The sequence below is a fragment of the Vidua macroura genome, chromosome 1 (assembly GCF_024509145.1).
Source record: "Vidua macroura isolate BioBank_ID:100142 chromosome 1, ASM2450914v1, whole genome shotgun sequence".
Taxonomy (NCBI): domain Eukaryota; kingdom Metazoa; phylum Chordata; class Aves; order Passeriformes; family Viduidae; genus Vidua; species Vidua macroura.
In genome coordinates, this window is record NC_071571.1 from 82,971,143 (window position 1) to 82,990,610 (window position 19,468).

The following is a 19,468-nucleotide window of genomic DNA, read 5'->3' on the forward strand; positions in this document are numbered from 1 at the left end:
TTTGCAACAAGACTTGAGATGAGCATAGCTGTGTATAAAGAGAAGCTAAGGATCCTGTGTGTACATTAAGTAGTAAAGTCCTTCTTTAAGAGCTCTCATGAGTATTGTGTTAAGAAAATATATATCGTTATATGTCCAACTTGTTGAAACTCATAAAATGCTCCATTTGAACTGTGCTTCGATTTAATTTTATCAGGAAACCAGACTCTATTCCTGGTCAGTTTATTTTCATTACCAGAGTATTTTCTTTCCTATGATTTTTTTTACAGTCTATAATCTCCTCCTTTTGTTTTCTTCATTAACTTTCTGGTTTCAATGTCTTTAGCAGTGCCACCTTGCCTCTATACAGTATTTAGCCTTTCTGCTGAGACATCAAACAAGGTGTAAAAGGAAAGTGCTTTAATCCTAAGGAATTTCCCCAGAGCAGCAGAGCACAGTGTTCAGAAATCCTGAGCTGAAACACACAGGCGATTGTCAATTAAAATCTGATCTGTTTTACACCAGGGTCATGCCACCTACAGAACAGCTCCTATTTGAGGAGGTGCAAAGGAAGCCCACAGTTATTTTTGCTGTATTTTCCTCATGCTGGAAATAGAGCATAGTATGAAGCCAGCACACAAGTAATGCTTTTTTTTTCTTCAGAAACATCTGTCTTACCAGGAACTGGCTGAAGATCAAAAAGTGTTTTCTTTGCAGACACAGAGCTTCAAAAATAAAATGTAGACAAATGAAATGCTTTGTAAATAAACTTTATATAAAACCAAGAGCATTAAAATGTCTAAGAATAAAGAGTGTTGTATGAGAGGAATTGGTTTATAGAGAGAGGTTTACTGATTGACACAAATTAAATTGAAAATGTGAAATAGGAGTTTCAGTTCTGATGTGATTCTGAAAAATGACAGGTACCATTGGTGGATACAAAGGCAGTAGGCAGATTTGCCTAAACAGAGACATGTGTTGCTTTTGGGAAGCTAGAGGGGGTGTGAACCTCTGGGTGAAAGTTGTAGCGAAGATACGTCAGAGGCCATGTGAGAGACCCATATGCTTTTAGGAAAATTTGGAAGCTGGGTGAGATAACCCACAACATTTAAAATGGCAACAGAGCCATGCATTTGGGAAATTGAATCCTGTGTTAAATGTACATGATTTGAGAAATTAATACCCACTCATGAGAAAATGACAGACAATCGTATATTTATAATTGTCTGTGCAGTTTCACTTATTGAGCATGTTAAGCGCAAGCGTGAAAATTTGCAGGTAATTTGAATTTACATTTATTATCACAACTAGAGGCATAATTTTCAAATACCTGTTTCTATGTTTCTGCTTTTCAAGCAGCAACTTGCAAAATTTTATACTATTACTTTGATTGTCCTTTTACTTTTTGTGGTATTTTTTCCCCCCATATCCAGGGGCTCTAACACATGAGTTAAACTGATGCTTGCTACAGCAATTTAACTAGCTCAGATGTCCCCTTTTACTAAAGGTCATGTTTTCCCATAGCAGAGTTGGCAGAAACAAATATGTTGGCTTTTTTTGGTTGCAGTGCTTCCTTGTCAGAGTGATTAAAAGCTATAACTGAAGATGATTTTGTGTTTATCTACTTGACTGTAACAGCGGTGACTGAGGTGTGGGCACACAGTCACATCTGTCAGCTCAGCTGTAACTTCTGCCCTGGGGAAAGGCAGATGTTTGTGCTATGATAACATATGAAATTGTGCTTAAATGCATTTTTTTGTTCAGTTTGCTTCCACAGGCCTTGGTCAAGGCCTGAAAAAGATGTTTATAGCACAATGGATTCTTTTTAACCTACCTCTATACCTACTTGCCATAGATGGTGTCCAGTCTTTCAACATTGCTTTAAAAGAATTTGGGGAATAGGAGATGTGTTTGTTTCTCTCCTTTCACTTATACACAGAGGAGTGGCCTTTGAGCTGTGAAGATACAGATTTTCATATGCACATTAACTTTCCATCTTCGAATTTCCTCTGAGTAGATGATTAGAACTTTCTGGTATTTGGTGGTTTTGAAGATGAGATAAAAACCATCTGGGGCTGGATGGATCTGGCAGCTGGATTTTGCAATATTCACTGGGCTTCCAAATCCATACTCAGATCCCTTACTGACTTCCTTTTCAGAAGTGCAGATCACAGCCTTTCTGCTACCTCATCAGAAAGTGCAGTGATCAAAATCTCTGAACCTGTGTCTTTGTGTGTCTAAATCAATTTCCAATGGGTTTAAATACTTCCACAGTTGAACACATTTCAGCAAGCACTTCTGCTTTTTACTGCAGCTCCTAGGTTTGGTCTGGCAACTCTGAATTAAAGTTCATAGCTCCTCATCGATTCAGTTTCTACCATTTCCATCACTTACACATTTGTTATTTAGTAACTTCTGTAACATTTTAAGTGTTATCTCAGGAGTGTGACTTTTCTGGATTTTTCCCTCCAGTGATTGGTCTATCATTTAAGTCATCCTTTAAGTGAAAAATACAGTAAGTATATTATGATAATCAGCTTTTCAGAGCAAAATGAGGCTTCAACTCTTCCCAAAATTAATTTTCTCAAATTCTGCTTCCATTTTTTAATAAAACACAATTTATAGATCTTTATAACTGATGTGGGAAAACCCAAAAAAAAACAAGTAAATGAGCTGCAATTGAATGCTTGTTGTATAAATTATTGCATAAGCAGCTAATACTTTGACACTATCAGGTCAGTTTTAATGTACCAGTAATTAGTGGCTGCATTTTTTCCCCTCAGATTTTGATCCTAAAATGTGCTAGTTCAGCTGAACCTAAAAGATTGTCTCATTTTAGAAAATAAGATCAATGATGAACTGTAGGCTGGTAAAAGCATTAATTTCAATATAAGGCTGCACTGATTATATAATGAATGATTGAGGATAAATTACTAAGTATCTGAAAGAGTGATCTCTGGATGGATATAAAATAATAATGACTGTTTTAATTTTCTGCATTACTTGGCAGTAGGCTTTTCACACAGTTGATTTTTCACATTTAAATATTATGCAAGTAAATGTGTCCTCAGTGTGAACATTTTAAGAACTACTTTACGGCTGTGCCTAATTTGAAACTGCCTTGTTAAAGAAAGGAGCCATTTTGCCACATTGACAAATACTGAAGCATTGGGTGAATCTAAGCATCAGGTACCTAAGAATCAAACTTTTTCCAGGTCACAAACTAGCCAAGTAACTCTAGTGTTGCCTGTGGAAACTGAAATTCCAGATTTTCTTCCACTTTTGGTGTATAAAAACCTGTTGTTAGGGATCTCCTTTTACAACAAGAACATAGCTCTTTTTGTCTTTCTAGAAACCTACATGAAGGAAAACATGAGATGAAGGTAATTTATTAGTGATAACAGATTTGCAGTGATTATAAAGCAGTGCTCTCTAAAATTGATGAGTTGATAGCCTTTTTATATCTTTTTGACTATTGGATTATCTCCTAAAATTTTTACTCTTAGTTAATAAATACTAGGATAGCCATGATTTCCAGCAGTTTAAAAAATATATTTTAAGTTAATAATAACTGTTTCAGCAATTTAGAAGATTTTTGTCAGGAATTATAGGGCATACATTAAAATGTTAAGCTTCTCCGTAAGAGTATTTGAAACTAATTGCAAACAATTGAGTTATTATAGCAAAAGAAATCACCCGTTTTCCATCTGACTTAATCCTCCTTCCTTTGCATTTGCATTTGTAATGATTGAAGACACATGCACAGATTGTTAGCATGGCCCAGCTGAGCAGTAACTCCTTGAGCTGCAGGAACTCACTTTTTTCCCACTTACCGATCATACCTCCCAAAATGGAATTTTGAACAACCTCTTTTCCCCACTTCTGAAGTACTGAGTGATCAGGGAAGCTACATCTCTTTTCCTGGTCTTTTCAAATGACACATTCCTAATTTTGAAGGTAAAATTGAATTCTCTTTCCTTACAATTAAATTTATAAAGATGTATTTCAAGGCTGCTATTTACATGCTGATTTTAAAAGTTGAAAAGATTAAGTTTGATTCATTTATTAGTAACATATCATTTTCCTTTAATGATATTTATATTTCACCACCTACTTGTCATGATGTTGCTCAGATTTTGGTCCTGGCTTTCCTACTGCAGTTGAGGCCTTCACTATGTGGCAATATAGAAATCACTTTTGAGTCAGTTCTGGTAAATCCACGCAGTCATTTATAGTGGACAATCCCTTCAGCCTTACAGCCTTGAATATTTATGGTCCTGTGTGTTCTGTTTTCATCAGGTCAATAATATCTTATACTTCTTTTCTTTGCAGTCTAAATGACAACACTCAGAGCAAAAATAATTGACTCTGTAATTGAGTCCTCTGACAGGCCCTTCTGGTTTTCTCAAATTTTACTGGGTTCAAGTGGTGGCATCCCCAGCTTCTCATCCCTCAGTTTTAGTGGTTCCCACCTCCCAATGGAGCTGCTAGAACAAGAGGCATGTTTATTATGTGCCTGATTGTAACACTGCATACAAAACCACAGACAAGATGGAATTTACAATAGGATTCCTGATTATAGGCTGGAGAAAATGATCCCTGGACACCGATCTAAGCAGCAACTTACCTGCAAAACAGTCGTTTTCAGTAGTAGCAATCTCCTTCACAAAAGTTTGATGAGTTTGACACAAAATGTAGCTTTTGAGTGGGGAGTTACACAAATGGTTGGTAGAAAGAGGAAAGGGGTGGATTTGTGCACTCCAAAAACTTTTTTCAACCATGGGAAGATAAATTTTTTCAATCTTTTGGTTCTTGGGGAGAGAGAGTCCTTCAGAGAACTTACATTTTGATGTGTAAACAAGGCCCTCTCTACATGGGAACTGTTTTTCTCTGGAGTTTTATAGCCCTGCTGCATTTGGTTAGGCCTTTGTTTTGCTTGCATGTGAGAGCTATCCTTTCTTTTAACTATGTATTGCTGTGGCAAACTCAGAGACTGAGAGATGGCTGAGAGACTCATCTCTTATATGATTGTAAGACTGAGAGATGGCTGAGGTTCTCATATCTTACAGGCTTGTCTTGTCTCAGGTGACAGACTTTCTACACCATTCAATTTATGAATCAGCAACGCTCTTTTCTACTGGTCTTAATACCTGAAGAATTACTTCGGGCAAGTCAAATTGAATTTTAGCATGATGGAACAAAAAGCAAAAATTTTTTAACCAATGGATTGATTGGTGATTCAAAAAATATTTCAGAACTAATACAACATTGAAAGAAAATCATAAAGGATGACTCTTGGACTGAAAATACTTAAATGCACCGTCAATGTTGATTTAGCTGCTTTGTCTGTCACACTAACAGGTGAGAAAGAAAAACAGTGATGAGAACTAAAAATGTGTATTCCATACAGACATACTATATGTATCAAAGAAATAAGAGCTTGTTAAGAGAAATCCCTCCGTAATACAAACACATAAATGCAAATAGAACTCTCTATCTGAATTCTGGTTGTAATGAAAAAAAATATGCTTCAAATGTAGATAATATTTTGGCCTGTTTTTGTAAGGAGATATCAGAGTATCATGCTTTTTGGTTACTTAAAATCAAACTTAAACTAGGAGTAAAAGTCTCAAAGATTCTCAAAATTTTTAGGAATTTGACTAAAGTAGCTCTGCAGAGGCAGAAAAAAATTAGCCAGTTTTCTCCTGTCCTCCAGAGAAAACAGTGAGTTTTGTTGTTTTGTACACTGTTATTTAACAATACTCTCCTCTAGTTTGAAATTACATTTTGCTTGTCCTTTTCTAAAATAATATAATCAAATAATTCCAAATACATCTTGATAGAAAGCATGATATTAATATTATTTTTCCATTATGCAAAAATACTAGAGAGTACTATTTAAGGACAGAAGCAAAGTAGCTGCTTAATAGCATAATCATTATCTATGATTCCAAATATAATATGATTCCAAATAATCATTTTAATTTATTATGCCTTTTCTCATATTACCACCAGTATTCTTTATGATAATTTTTTACTTAAATTTATCATTTTCACATACATGCATTTTTGAGGTATGTATTTATTTTTGTATTTCATGTAAAATTTCCAATGATCTCCAAAAAACTGCAATGTTGAGTTGCACCCTAAAATTTAGTCTTACAAGTTTTACTGCATCTTTACCAGGTATAGCCAGGCCTAAATTCAACTCTCTCCACTGGCTAAATCCAGTCTAAACTAAAAGCCACAATATGGTGAATTAGGCCATAAGTTTTTGAGCAACTTGCAAAGAGAACTTTGGGAATGTGGTTAAGCTTGAACTATTGCAATGATATTTTTGGAGTCTGTAACTGGCCTCAAGTAATTATTACTCTGAGTCCACAAGCGTACCCTGAGGACTAATGTGCATAATCCATCACCTGAGCCCCTGTAGTATTTCTCTGAGTATCAAGAGAATCCTGCAGGAGAGCTTGACCCCATCTCTCCCTGCAGTCTATGTGGAATGTCAGAGGCGGAGTTTAGCAGCTGCTGTCTCAGTTCTTCTCAGCAGTGCTATTGAAGCAGAGTGCCTCACTGCTTTTCTAGCTCTGTCTTACCACTGAGATGAGACCTCAGTGTTTCATCTGAGACTTTTATTCGTCTGAGACTTACCTGTGGTTACTTGATTAATGTGTCCATGATTCTAGCTGATAGAATTGCTTTTGAGAGGGCCATAGTCTTGAAATCCCTCTTGGGTAAATCGTTCAAGCATTGGACAAGGTGATAAGAGGAGGATAAACCAAGCAGAGGTATCAGTTTCCATATTCCCTCTCTCTTCCCTCTCAAACCTTTCCCATTAGACTATGTCTTCATGCTAGCAGCACTTAATATATCCATGTGTAATCAATATGGCTTTTCTCTCCCCCTTTCCTCACTTCCACATCTGAGGCGATTCAGAGCAAGTTCATTATTCTGCTTTTACCAGAGTTTGCAGCATCACATCACATCGATGCTCTCAACGAGCACCGTGCGGTTTTTGATTCCTCTGTGGCAGACGTGGTAGTCAGTAGAGCAGTGCAGCACTCGGTGTTTGTGAGAGAAGCCAGAGGGCTCTGCCAGCTCATTATTAGTGCCAGAACTCCAAGGAGTCATCCATTCTGGCAATAGTCCTTTGAATTTTCTCTTGGAGAGATTATTTACTGCTGTAAATATTCTCCAGTTGAACTACATGTACTTTTGTTTCCCCAGCTTTCTGAGCCTTTCATGGTTATTATCCAGTGGTTGAATAGATAAGCATGACAGCAGTCAAACTTTCATATAAGCTATGCAACAAGCAAGAAGAAAAGAAAAGCTAACAAATGGTCTTCACAGACACTCTTCAGGAGGATCGTTCTTTCTATGCTGGTAACAGCATAGGAGAATGCTCTCTGTCAGGGTGTATGAAGGGACTACACATCCTGAAGCATACTGAACACTGGCAGTCTGTTTTTCTAGAAGCAAGGGAGCTGATGTGTTCATCTCAGAAGTGTGTTAGCAAAGCAGCATTCAATATGTTGCCTCTAAATTAACTTCTTCCTCTACTAGCTATATTTATTTGACAAAGGGTTCATTACTTACATCACATATTCTGCTTTACATGACCCTCACCTTTCTATGCCATTTCTAATAAAGAAAGCCCTCATATTTCTAGCAGCTTTTGGTTTTGACTGAAAAATACCAGTACAAAAATCAATAGGAAATGAAGAACTGAAACTTCTAGACTGTTGTGACTATATTGAAATAAAAAGTGTAGTAGCTACTATACTGATTGATTTTTTTCCTGCTTACTTGCTAATAAAAAAGAGTTTGGGATTCAAGATGTTTGAAAGTAATACAGCACATCTCCTCTTCCAAGACATTTACCTTTGCAACAGAAAATAATTTGATTCAGAAAACTGAAATATGTGACAAATGTTAAATAGATTAAAAGCTGGTTCATTGACAAATTGAAAAATGTGGTGTCAATGGGCAGATATAAATTACCGTGTCTAGTAGAGTCTGCCTGAAATCAGTTCTTGTGTCAATAGCACTTAACATTTTTATCAACAGTCTAGACAGTGATAGAAGACATTTTCAGTAAAGTTTGAGCAGGACTAAAGTTTGAGAGATTGGTGAGGTAGTAAATAATATGTTAGATAATTGCAGAAGCTAATAAAACATATTTTAATATTGCCAAATACTACCAGCCTTTTGCATGGGATAAAAATCTATAGGTAGTTGTTAAGCTGTGATTTAGAAAAAGACAGGTTATCAAAGATAATTGTGTCTACTTAGACTCTTTGTACAATGTTGTTGAAGGAAAAAGCACTAATGCAATAATGTGCATATTAAAGTCAGACTGTCAGACAAATGGAGTGATGATTGCTTTTGCATGCTGTATTGATAAGATTGCTTCTAGAATGCCAAGTCCAATTTTGGTGTCCAGTCTTAAGGAAAATGAAGAAATAGGACAAATAGAAGACATTGGGGTGCACAGGACCTGGAGATCAGGTTTTAAATCCTGTGTAGGTTTAACAAATTAAGCTAGGTTTATCATTATGTATGGGTACTTGGGCATGAACATTTTTTTGTAGGTTTGGGACACGAAACACTCTCAGCATCACTGGTAAAAGCACAGCAAAATTCAGTGACTGAAAAATTAAATTAAGGGGAAAATGCAGCCTCATATTAACTTGCAATTTGTTAGCTTTGTGGATTACTAAATAGCAGAACAGCTGATCCGGGGAGGTGATAGACTCATCAGTGCTAGACATCTTAAAAGAAAAAAGAGAAACAAAAAGGAGAGGGAAAGGCAGATTAAATTATTTCTTTTTTTACAGTTCATGTGCTGCAAGGAGGACAGTCATACGTGTTCTGTCCTGAGTCTAAAACATACCTGATTTAAAGAGACTCCTGAGGAGGCATGGAGAAATTACTTCCCCTGTTGTACCTAGGAGCAGATAGTTTGCTTATTCTTTGCTGTCTTCTGATCCAGAAACCAGACCAGGCTGACACTCGGATCACAGAAAGGTTGATCATCTTCCCTGAATGGTGCCTGAGTATGACTTGTGGTTGCCATAGAAGTGATAAAAAAGTTTTAAGGTAGGAAAGGACTTTGCACAGCCCTCAGGAAGGAACAAGAGTAGCCCAGCTGAAGCCTTTGGGCTAAGAGCTCTTTATATATGAAGTGACACAAAACTGTGCAAGCACAAGGTTGTCTGTGGCCTCAGAACTTGAGAATCCTGAACATAATGGTGGGTTCTCTGGTGTATCGCTCTGTTAGTGGGACAGGGATTTCTGTGGATTTTTTTTTTTCCAACTCTTACAGATGGAAAAATTAGAAAAGCTTTCAGACAATAAGCTTCTTTTAGATTTAAAATAGCAACATAGGCTTTAAATTAAAATATGGGTTGAAAGTGATTGCTCTAAACCTAATTGGGTATGTTTGTAAATTAGACTCTGTGAGAAGAGGCAGTGGACTGAGGAAAGTATGAGATGAAAAGAGAGGAGTAGATAATCTATTGCTTGTTGGAACATGATGGTATCAACTGGGGTAGAGGTTATGGAAGGAGGAGGTTGTACTATATGATAAAAGCATTATTTCTATAGTTTCCTTATTTTTTAGTATTTAGTGAAATAACAAATTTTAATAGGCTCCTTTTCAGAAGGAGCTCAGTTTCTCTCTCTCTTACAGGCAAGAGGTAGATAGAAAATTTAAAAGTTTTCCCACTGATGCCTATTATTTTCATCTTTAATAATTTGTCAGTGTGAATTCATTCTGATATTCAATGGTTGTTTAATTTTGTCCATATATTTTACAGATAATTTGCATTAGATGAAGTATATTTTGCTCTGGAAAATGAATAGGCAGGACCTACAGACCTTGGTGATACTCCTCAGAAGGCATAGATTGTGGGGTTTGAGAATACTGACAAGTCTGCATTTGTGAGAATACTGCATTGGTTTCTTAAATGTCATCTGTTCCTTTTAGTGCATATTACTCCACAGGGAATTTGTTTCTGAAGATAGGTTTAGCAATTCTGGAGCTATGAGTAACATGCACCTCAGGGAGCCAGAATCTGTAATATGAAACATATTTTATCTGTTGTCCCTTTTGAAGTATGTAAGCAATATACAAAATGGGCAGTGGTTTGCTTTTTCATATGCCACTAGATGTTACCAAAGAATTATTTGCCGTTTTGTGACATGTTCTTGCAGTTTATCAGAATTCTTCTTAATTAAAAGCTTTAGCATATTTAGCTTCACCTTACTTGGGGCTATTAATTTATAAAGGATATGCTTGATTATGGTATGTAGAGTGTTTGATTTTACTGTTTTTATGGATGTGATAGATCAAATTTGCACTGGTATATCATTGCTTTTAGCAGTGTGGTACTGTGTTTGCATAGAAGCTGAAAAAACACTTTCAGCTTGAGACTGGTATTAAAAGTTCATTGATGATCAATGCTATTAGAAATGTTGAAAAAATATCAGAAGATTTTTTTTTTTAAGGGTTGTCTTTTTGACTGAGTGTTTCTGGGGTGTTTTTAAGGTTGTATTTGATGATTATATTCATGATGACCTTTCAGGAATATCAGCCTTGTAACACCAACGCCTGCCCAGAGTTAAAAAAGACAACTCCTTGGACCCCCTGGACCCCGGTGAACATCTCAGACAACGGTGGCCACTACGAGCAGCGTTTCCGATACACCTGCAAGGCGCGCCTGCCTGACCCAAACCTGCTGGAGGTGGGACGGCAGCGCATTGAGATGCGCTACTGCTCCAGCGACGGCACCAGCGGATGCTCCACAGATGGTGAGCAAAGCCAGATGGGCTCACCATGCCCCCTGCTAGTGACATGCCTGCAGTTCCATTTTCAGCACAGAGTGGAAGTTCCTATTTGCTGGTGTTGTGTGTAACAGAACTGATAATGAAAAGGAGGGCATAGTGATCCCAGTAGGGAGCCTAGCCTGTATTTCTTCTGGATGTAGCACCATCATTCAGACTAAGCCAGTGTCTTTCATCACCAGTTATGAGATTTGCCAGGTTATTTTAATTCTCTTCATAGTAATCCTGATCCTGTAAGATTCTGTTACCCCTTATACTCCCCTGAGCTTTTACTAGGGGTGAATTTGTGCAACATTGACGTATTTCCAGGATATTTTCCTAGAATATGGAATATTCTAAGAATAACTTTTGCTCAGTAGTTTGAAAGTAGCAACTGTAAGATTCATGCAGGTGTTTAAATAAATAAGGAGTTTATGAACTGGATGATTTCTATTATAAAAGTTTATGTTGTGCTTTTGCTAGTAATTGAAAGTTCTGTTTATTTCTGAGATTGAAAACCAAACTCCTTCAAAATTTTTTCAAATTTAGATGTCTTTAAATTAAAATTATTTTGTTTCAGAATTTTCTTTTTTTCCTATCAGTAATACATAGATTTGTATATGTATAAAAAAATTAAAACTAGGCAAAATTTCTAATTCTCAGTATTTTTCAGACAGACCAACTATTGTAAAAGTCAGTTTTAAGCTCCTGCCTTTACTAAGTTTACATGTCAAGGCTTTGGTAGCGGGGGAGGCTGCATAGTTGGCTTCTGTGATAATGTGCTAGAAACTTCCATTTTCTCCCCCCATCATCCCTCCCCGCCCCCTCTCATCCCATACAAAACCTTTATTGTTTTGCTTGGCATCTGTGTCTCTTTGGAGGGGGCAGGATATTAGTAATTTTTTAAAGAAATATATAGTAGTGCAGTGTGTGCAATCATAAAACAAAACCCATGGTGCTCCAGATAAGACTTAGTTTTGTGCTCTATGTCATTCACATTTCAGATAATCTACAGTGTCAAACGTTGGGGTTTCACTTAGGTCTGGATAGCAAGGCAGATTTTGGCATGGAGCAACTCTTGTCACAAGTGTTTCTTCTGTTCTGTTTTCATCCAAACTGAATTTAGGACTTTATTGAGCAAAGATTTTGCTCTGCTAGGATTGGTGTATGACCTGTCTCTTGCCCTTAATGAGACTTCAGGGTGGTGCTGCTGCTTTTTGCTGTCTTTCAGCACTCAGACATGGATGATACACGTTTAAAATTTCATGAGATTAAATGAGAAAGAGAATATTTTTCTCACCAGGTAGTGCAGACTTGGGAAAGTTATCACAAGTAGAAAAGCTACAGGAAAAAAAAACTACAGGAGAATCTAGGTATAATCTGGTTTGACAGCTGAAATGGCAGCATGTAAGAAAGGAGTATACAAGAGCCAATGCATGACAAGAGAGGAGGTCAGTAGGGCAAACCAGAGAAGAGCCAGTTTGTTATAGATAACATTGCTGCAAGAAATTCAAACTTGGCGTGGAGACACCTCTCTTACTCTGAAGTCACAATCATAAGACCTCTCCTAGAGCTGGATGCATAATCTGACTCCTGCAGAATATAGGCAGAAGTAACAAACTCTAAAATTTGTTAAATAAAGCATTTTTTAAGTGTGCAAGTGATGGGGGCGGGGATGGTGGTTCAGGTGCATTTTTTGCCTGATTAACTTGAAGATTTTTTTTCCCTCTGAACATAATACTCCTGAATTTCCTGGCATTGTGCTTTTTTTTTTTTTTTTTTTTTTGTTGCATCTTGCTGAAGCTGCTGCTTTGATTCATTTGGAAATAATTCATCATTGGAGCAATGTATGTGCATGACCCTAACCCTGTTGCATAGTAATAGAAATGTTCGTCTCAGTGAAGGATTTTTGCTGAGTAATCCCAAAACTACTCAATATTTAAGTAGTTAATTGAGTACTTGACAGGGCAGAAACTATTATACATCTGTCTGTTCTTCCTAGTGAGTGCCCTTAATGGCTTTGTCATTAATTTGTGCTCATTCTTTGATTCATTTTGGCCAGTGAGTCTTTAATTATTCTGTAATGAAAGGTGAAACTCGATCGGTGTTCCAAGTGGCTGCATTAACCAATACACTTATGGTGAAAATAACACCTTTTATTTTAAGACTGTTTGCTTAGTCATTTTCTGATTATGGATGTCAGAACAGTATGGAGTGGAACATTTGTTGAGGGAGGGGTGAGGGGGCACCATATTGATTTGCTGATGAGATGAAACTTGCTGACTGCTTCTAAACTGCAGCATTCAGGAGCACTTCCCTGCAACATTCAGGAGCACTTCTCTGCTCCCAGGTTTAGATGTGGGCCAACACACCACCATTCTACTGCTCCTTGATTTTACTGGAAGAAAATACATGCATAAGAGTCATGTAGCTGTAGCTGTAGCTTTTGGGACAGAGGGAAGTCATGAGAATGGGAAACCATGAATTGTGGCAGACACCTTCACTATTTACCTAGATAGCAAGAAAACATAACTTACTTCCACCTGATCAGGGCCTGGATGCTGTGAAACATTATTTTCATTATCTCCATGTTGAATTGTAGCAATTTTCTGTCTTTTACAGAAAGATTAATTCTGGTACAGAGTGCCTGGCATACCTCATTACCAAAGATGTGTTTTGCAGAGATCAGTTCTCTGTTCCTTGCAGATAGGAGCCATTTGTTAGAAATTTTCTCATTGCCTATAATCTCCCACTGTGCAACTATAGTCATGCCGTGTTAAACAGAATCATGTTTCACTGTCAGATTCTAGCAAAGCAAACTTTCTTTGCAGTCTGGGCTTAGAGATAGAACTTCTTGCCAGAAACCCACTAGACTCCTCCTGAGTGTGGTAAGATTTCTATCTCAATCAAGTAAGCAATAGTATTTGCAGACTGTATTCATACTTCTCTGATTTGAAGTTTGATTAGGAGGAAAGAAAAATAAATCTTGTTCCCTGCCTCTGGGTTTTCATATAATGCTCAGATAGGAAAGAGACAGCTATTTCAAATAAACTGAAGGAGATTGTGCACATTGTACATCTTAATGCACTGTCTGTACAATCCAGCATTCAGAGTATAGAAATTACATTACCCTAGGCTTTAATATGTACTTACGAAACATATTAAATATCTATATTAAACATGCTGGCTCTCTGTCAGATTATCTGATATATAAACAGTAATAATTTTATTGGGAACATAATCTTTTAACCCAGAGATAAATATTTCACAAGGTATGAAGTTGCCTGATATTTCTAGGTTGAATTTATCTTACCAAAGTCTAGACTCTATAGCAGTCTGCAAAGAGAACTTCAGCACCCTGAGGACTGAGGGATCCATTGAAGATAAGCATCTGTTATAATGGGTGCAGTTCACCCTCTGGAGATAGATACTGCCTTCTTTCCATGGTGTGCAACTCAGACAGCAATGGTGGGCTTAGAGAAGACACTTGACTTTGACATGGCCAGAGTTAGACCAAGTTAACTTCCAAAATACCTTCTGAAGGGAATTAACAAAGGCAATACTTCTAATTTGAGTCATTTCAGTCTTAAAGAGTCTTTTGTTTCCTTTTTTTTTTTTTTTCCCAGGCACCTGGAAATCTGCACCTAGATTCCTAGTTGTTGCTGCTTCCTCTATCTCAAACCGCATAACAATGGTTATTTGTGAAGGCAGGATGTGACTTTGTCTGAATTACTCTTCTAGTGGCTATGATCTCTCATGAAAAGTTTGATTAAATCTTTCCTTGTGTTACCCACAGGAAATCTATAGTGCATTCAGAATTTTTTACAGAATGGAACATGTGCTGATAATCAGGAATGTCCTGTAGTCAGGAGGAGTATATTTTGAGATGTTATCTCTTATACTGGCATACTGAAGCTAAGCTGTGGTATTCTGAGTAAGAACAAAATGAATTAAAATGAAGTTAGAACTGAATTTGGTGACAAATTCAAGTTTGATTGAAAAAGTACAACTCAGTGTAACTTTGGGGTTAAATACTTAAAAACAGAAAAGCTATGTACAAGAAATAAAGTTACCATGCTAATGTGACATCCTCCATCTGCATACTCTTTGGGTTTTTAAAATATGCTGTCTTTGCATTGCATTAATGTTTGCCATTACATTTTACTATTTCAATTTTACTATGTTTTGAAGGTTTATAAAGTTTTTTATAAGTTATAGGTATTTAGGCCTGAAGTTATAGAAGTTTTATGCTTCAATAATGTTGTCAAATAACTTGCAGACTATCTTCAGAAACTGACAACACTGAAACAATCTTTGCTTATCCTTGTTACCTCTGCACTTCAAGCAGTGTTTCATGCTGTCATTTAGAAATGATTCAGGATACCTGAATTTTGGCTTCAGATCATCTTTTCCTAAAGTCATGAACCTAGACTGCTTGGATAATTGAATTTTCTTTGTTTGGTTGGAACTGGAGGTCATAAGTCATAAATCAGTCAAGTCATACAATTTATCAGATGTCACAGCTACTTCTCTCTTACTTAGGGCTGTATTACTTAGCCACAGGCTAGACTAGGGAATTATTATTAAACTGTGTGCTTTAATAGAGCCTCACTTTTAAGGCAAATTAATTGAACTTGGCTGAGAGTGTTCCAGTTTTCAAGCAGAATCAGGCCAACCAAAGTCTCATTACAAGCTTTTGCAAAGGCAGATTTTTTTTTTTCTCCCGTGTTAGTCAGGGCAGATGACTTTCATGTTGACATGTCTTCAGAGAGGATTGATTTCTTGTGGATTTATGAAGCTATTTCAATTCAACCAAAAAGTTTTAAAAAATTTACTTATAAATCATCAAATCATCTTGGTTTATATCAGAATTATGTAAATTAATCGGGCAGTTGTTTTCAGTTATATTTGCATTGTGGAATAAGTAAATCATCAGCAGGGCAGTACTAATTTCTCCATAATTTCACTGATATTGTACAAAGCAGAAGTGCTTAAAATGAGAGTCTTTTGTTTAGATGTCAGTTCATCTCTTCTGTCTTCCATGATCTTAGAAGTTGATGGTTATTTTGTCCACAAAATCACTGTGATTGCTTGTACTGAAGTTTTTGCAGTACCTGCTGTTACTTGTGGAACTTTTCACCTTAGAGAAGCACAGCTGCTTTTTAAAATTGTACTGGGATCAAGTAGTTAAATCCCCTTTTCTAGCCACAGTGTGCAGCAGTTTGTTACTGGAGTATGATTTCTGAACAACTGAAAATGAGCCTCTTGGTAAGCTGTAAGCAGAATTTGTGCTTCTAGCTGTTCACAGGGCTCTAAGTCAGTCATAGGCTTTCTGAGAACCATTTAGTTTAAAATATTTGAATGATGAACCTGTCATAAAGGTTGGAATCGGAATTTGACTTACAGATGTTCTGTCAGTCTTGGCAAAGCTGTTCATTAGTTTATTGATGATGCTATGACTGATCGTTCTCTTTGCAGATTTTACAAGTATTTCTGTAGATGGGCTTTAATTAAGGGGGACTAAGATTTTGTTTTCGCAACTAGACTTTTACTGCTACCATGCCAAGGGCATTGGCCATTGCATCCTGGTTTGACTACATATATTTATCTTGGGAGCAGTAAGCTGAGAAAAGCAGCTTAATGTTGGATTTTGTTGGGTGGCCAATCTGGTTTCTGTCCCTGGAGTAGGATGCAGAGCAATCTGAAAGTGGTCCAAACTGCGAAGAGAAGCGGCAAGCAAGAAAACCACAGTTAAATGAGACAAGTTGGAATTTTCAGTTTTGTGCCACTTGCTGTGAAAGATTACAATGCTTTTCTATTTATGCCTTCTCCTGTCGAATTTGATGTAAACTGTGATACGGCTAGGACTCGGTGCTGTATATACACTTACTTCCTGAAGAATTTTTGCCTGAGGTTCTACAATGTAATCTTTTGATTAATTTTATATTGCCCCCCATACCCTCTACCACCTCAGTTAATAAACAGGACTTCTCAGCTGAAGGATGCTGGAACTGAGTCCAGAGCCCCAGATGGACTCTCTATCAGTGCTGAGTGTAGGGGAAGGATCCTTCCTTGACGTACTGGAAAACCTCTTCCCAAAGTAACCCAAGCTCCTTCTTCTCCCCAAGGGCACATTGCTGGCTCACATTCATCTTTCATCCAGAACCCCAAGATCCTTCCCTGCAGAGCTGCTTTCTAGGTGGTTTGCCTCAAAGTATGGTTGCATGGGGTCATTCCTGTGCAGATTCAAGACTTTGCATTTTCCCCAGTTGAACTCCATGAGGTTTCTCTTTGCCTTGTCAAAGTGTGACACAACCCTTTGGTGTATCAGCCGGTCTTCATAGTCAAGGCAAACTTGTCCAGGTCATTAATGATGGTGTTAAGCAGGATTGAACCTCATGACTTTCCTGCAGCTGTCCTCTTAATGGCTGATCATTGTCCTCTGGGCCTAGTTGCTCAGCCAGTTTTCAACACATTGCACTGTCCACTTATCTAGCTCATACTTTGTTGACTTGTCTAGCAGGAAATTATGGAAGTCAGTGTTAAAACCCATAGTAAAGTTGAGATAAGTAATATCCAGTGTTTTCCCCTCATCTGTGTACCTTTTCCCCTCACTGTAAAAGGCTATAATGTTGTTTAAGGAATATATAGAACAGTATTTCCTGAATGCAAACTGATCTTGTCACTTTTCGTGCTGTTAATGGCATAATGTTAATTTTTTATTGTGTAGTTTCTGTCTGAACAGAAAATTCTAAAAGCCCCTTTATGAACACTTTATTAACTACTGTAAAACTGTGAGAAGACTAGTCCTTATAATAAATTTTTTAATGCTTTGGAAAGAAGAAAACTCATGGGAACACTTGCTGCAGACAAAACTCCACAGTGAAAAGATTCTTTGGAATATTTTTCTGTTTCAGAGCTAAACTACCTTAGAGCTTTCCCTTAGAAGATTCCATTCCCCAGTCCCCAATTTAAATCACAAGAAATCTAATACCATAAGGTTGCACGTTTTTCTTAGGACTTAAAAAGCTACACATATCCTGCAAAAATATCTTCAAAATATCCTAGTATTCTTATGAAGTTGTGTAATGGGTTGACTAGCACAAAGTGATACACCCTGCAGTGATTTATGAATGGAATGAGTGGCAGTCTGGTCTGAGTAATACTTTTTCATTATTTACATTGCTCTTAATTTAATAACTTAAAAACCCCCTTGATTTAGAATTATGGTGTAAAATATACTATTATTTTTTCTCACAGCTCCCTGTGTACATAAGGTGAGAATTTCCATGACTGGATTGATACAAAATTGTATAAAAAGGGTCTCACAGAGCACGAAAGTGGACCTGTATTCATAATTCACATTCTGTTTCTCTGTACTTGCTCCCTTTTTTGCATTTGAATGTATGTCATGTTTTTTGAAATGCTGCTTTTAATATCTGTGTAATAGAATCTGGCTCAGCAGGAGAGAAATAGTTACCCTCTATAATTCCTGAAAGGTTTTATCCATTTTTAGTCATTTTTATACTGCAGTTCTGCTGTTTCCTTATTAATTTCAGCAGTTTCTTATTACCAGTATTTCTATGTCAATGCATCATCATTCCAATATTGCACTTTATCAAGCATTGAATAAAAACATGCAAACCCTCATCTACTTTGGGATGATTGTGAACATATTTCCTGGGGAAGAAGTTAGGCAGTGTTACTAATGCGATAACCATGGGTAGAAATAGGGTGGACACTGAAAATAAGAGGCTCTTCCATCACAGTTATGCAGAAGGCTGATCCTGTTCAGTGCAGGACTGCTGTTGGGAAGACTCTTCACGGTATTATTTCTGTCTGTTTTCATGGCATCGTTCAGTAAATCTTCTGATTCTTTATCTCCATTTCATACTTCCACAGTGCCTATGCCTGTAGGTAGGGCACAAAACAATTTCTTAAGAATAGACATTTGTGCTGCAGTTAGAGCTGCCAACAATCCCCCTGCACTTCTTCACTGTTGATGCAATTCATCTGTACTTATGTTGGCAATACTGAAGCTCTAGCATAGAGAGCCAGCCACATCCTGTGCTGGCTGAAGTATCATTCACAGGACCTTCTCTCATCACAGCTACTTAAATAAGTACTTGTAATAAAAGCAGCAGTTATTGGTCCATCAGTCATAAAGCTTCTACTGGGAAAGGTGAACTGCTTTGGCAACAGTAGGAAATCCCAGTAGTGTTGGTGGAGATGATTAGTAATGATGCTTAGAGGTAAAGCTACAACTCAAGAGTGATTTCAGTGTTGTGCTTAGTACAGTTGAGGGAGTATTTTCACCTGCAGGGTCAAGCCGCAAAGTGACAGAGATACTCAAATGAACTGCAGATTATTAGAACTTCACCCAGGGCTACATCCAGCTCTATTGGTTGGATGCTGTATACAAGATCTGTGTGTCCCCTCTCACTGATAAATAGCAGACTTCATCCATTGCTGTTTAATCTAATGCCTTTTCTCTGTACTAAACTTACTTAGAAAATATGTCTTTCACGTGCCAGATGATTATTTTAAAAAGGAATTTTCTGGAGGGTGTGTGTGTCTGCAAAAGGCTGATTTCCATAGCTTATATGAAAATCATGGCTTAGAACACTTCAACTCAGTGGAAAATAAACTGTTTTTTGAAGTGGCA

At 37.2% G+C, this 19,468-nt stretch overlaps 1 protein-coding gene across 3 annotated transcripts in view; it reads left to right on the top strand.

The window, feature by feature from the left end:
• The window catches only part of SEMA5A (semaphorin 5A), a 312,341-nt gene that overhangs the window by 266,658 nt on the left and 26,215 nt on the right, over positions 1-19,468 (top strand). For all 3 annotated transcript variants that reach the window (XM_053986784.1, XM_053986799.1, XM_053986790.1), the window contains one exon: positions 10,566-10,791. In XM_053986784.1, the coding sequence (XP_053842759.1) occupies positions 10,566-10,791 (226 nt within the window). The remainder of the gene's footprint in view (positions 1-10,565; positions 10,792-19,468) is intronic.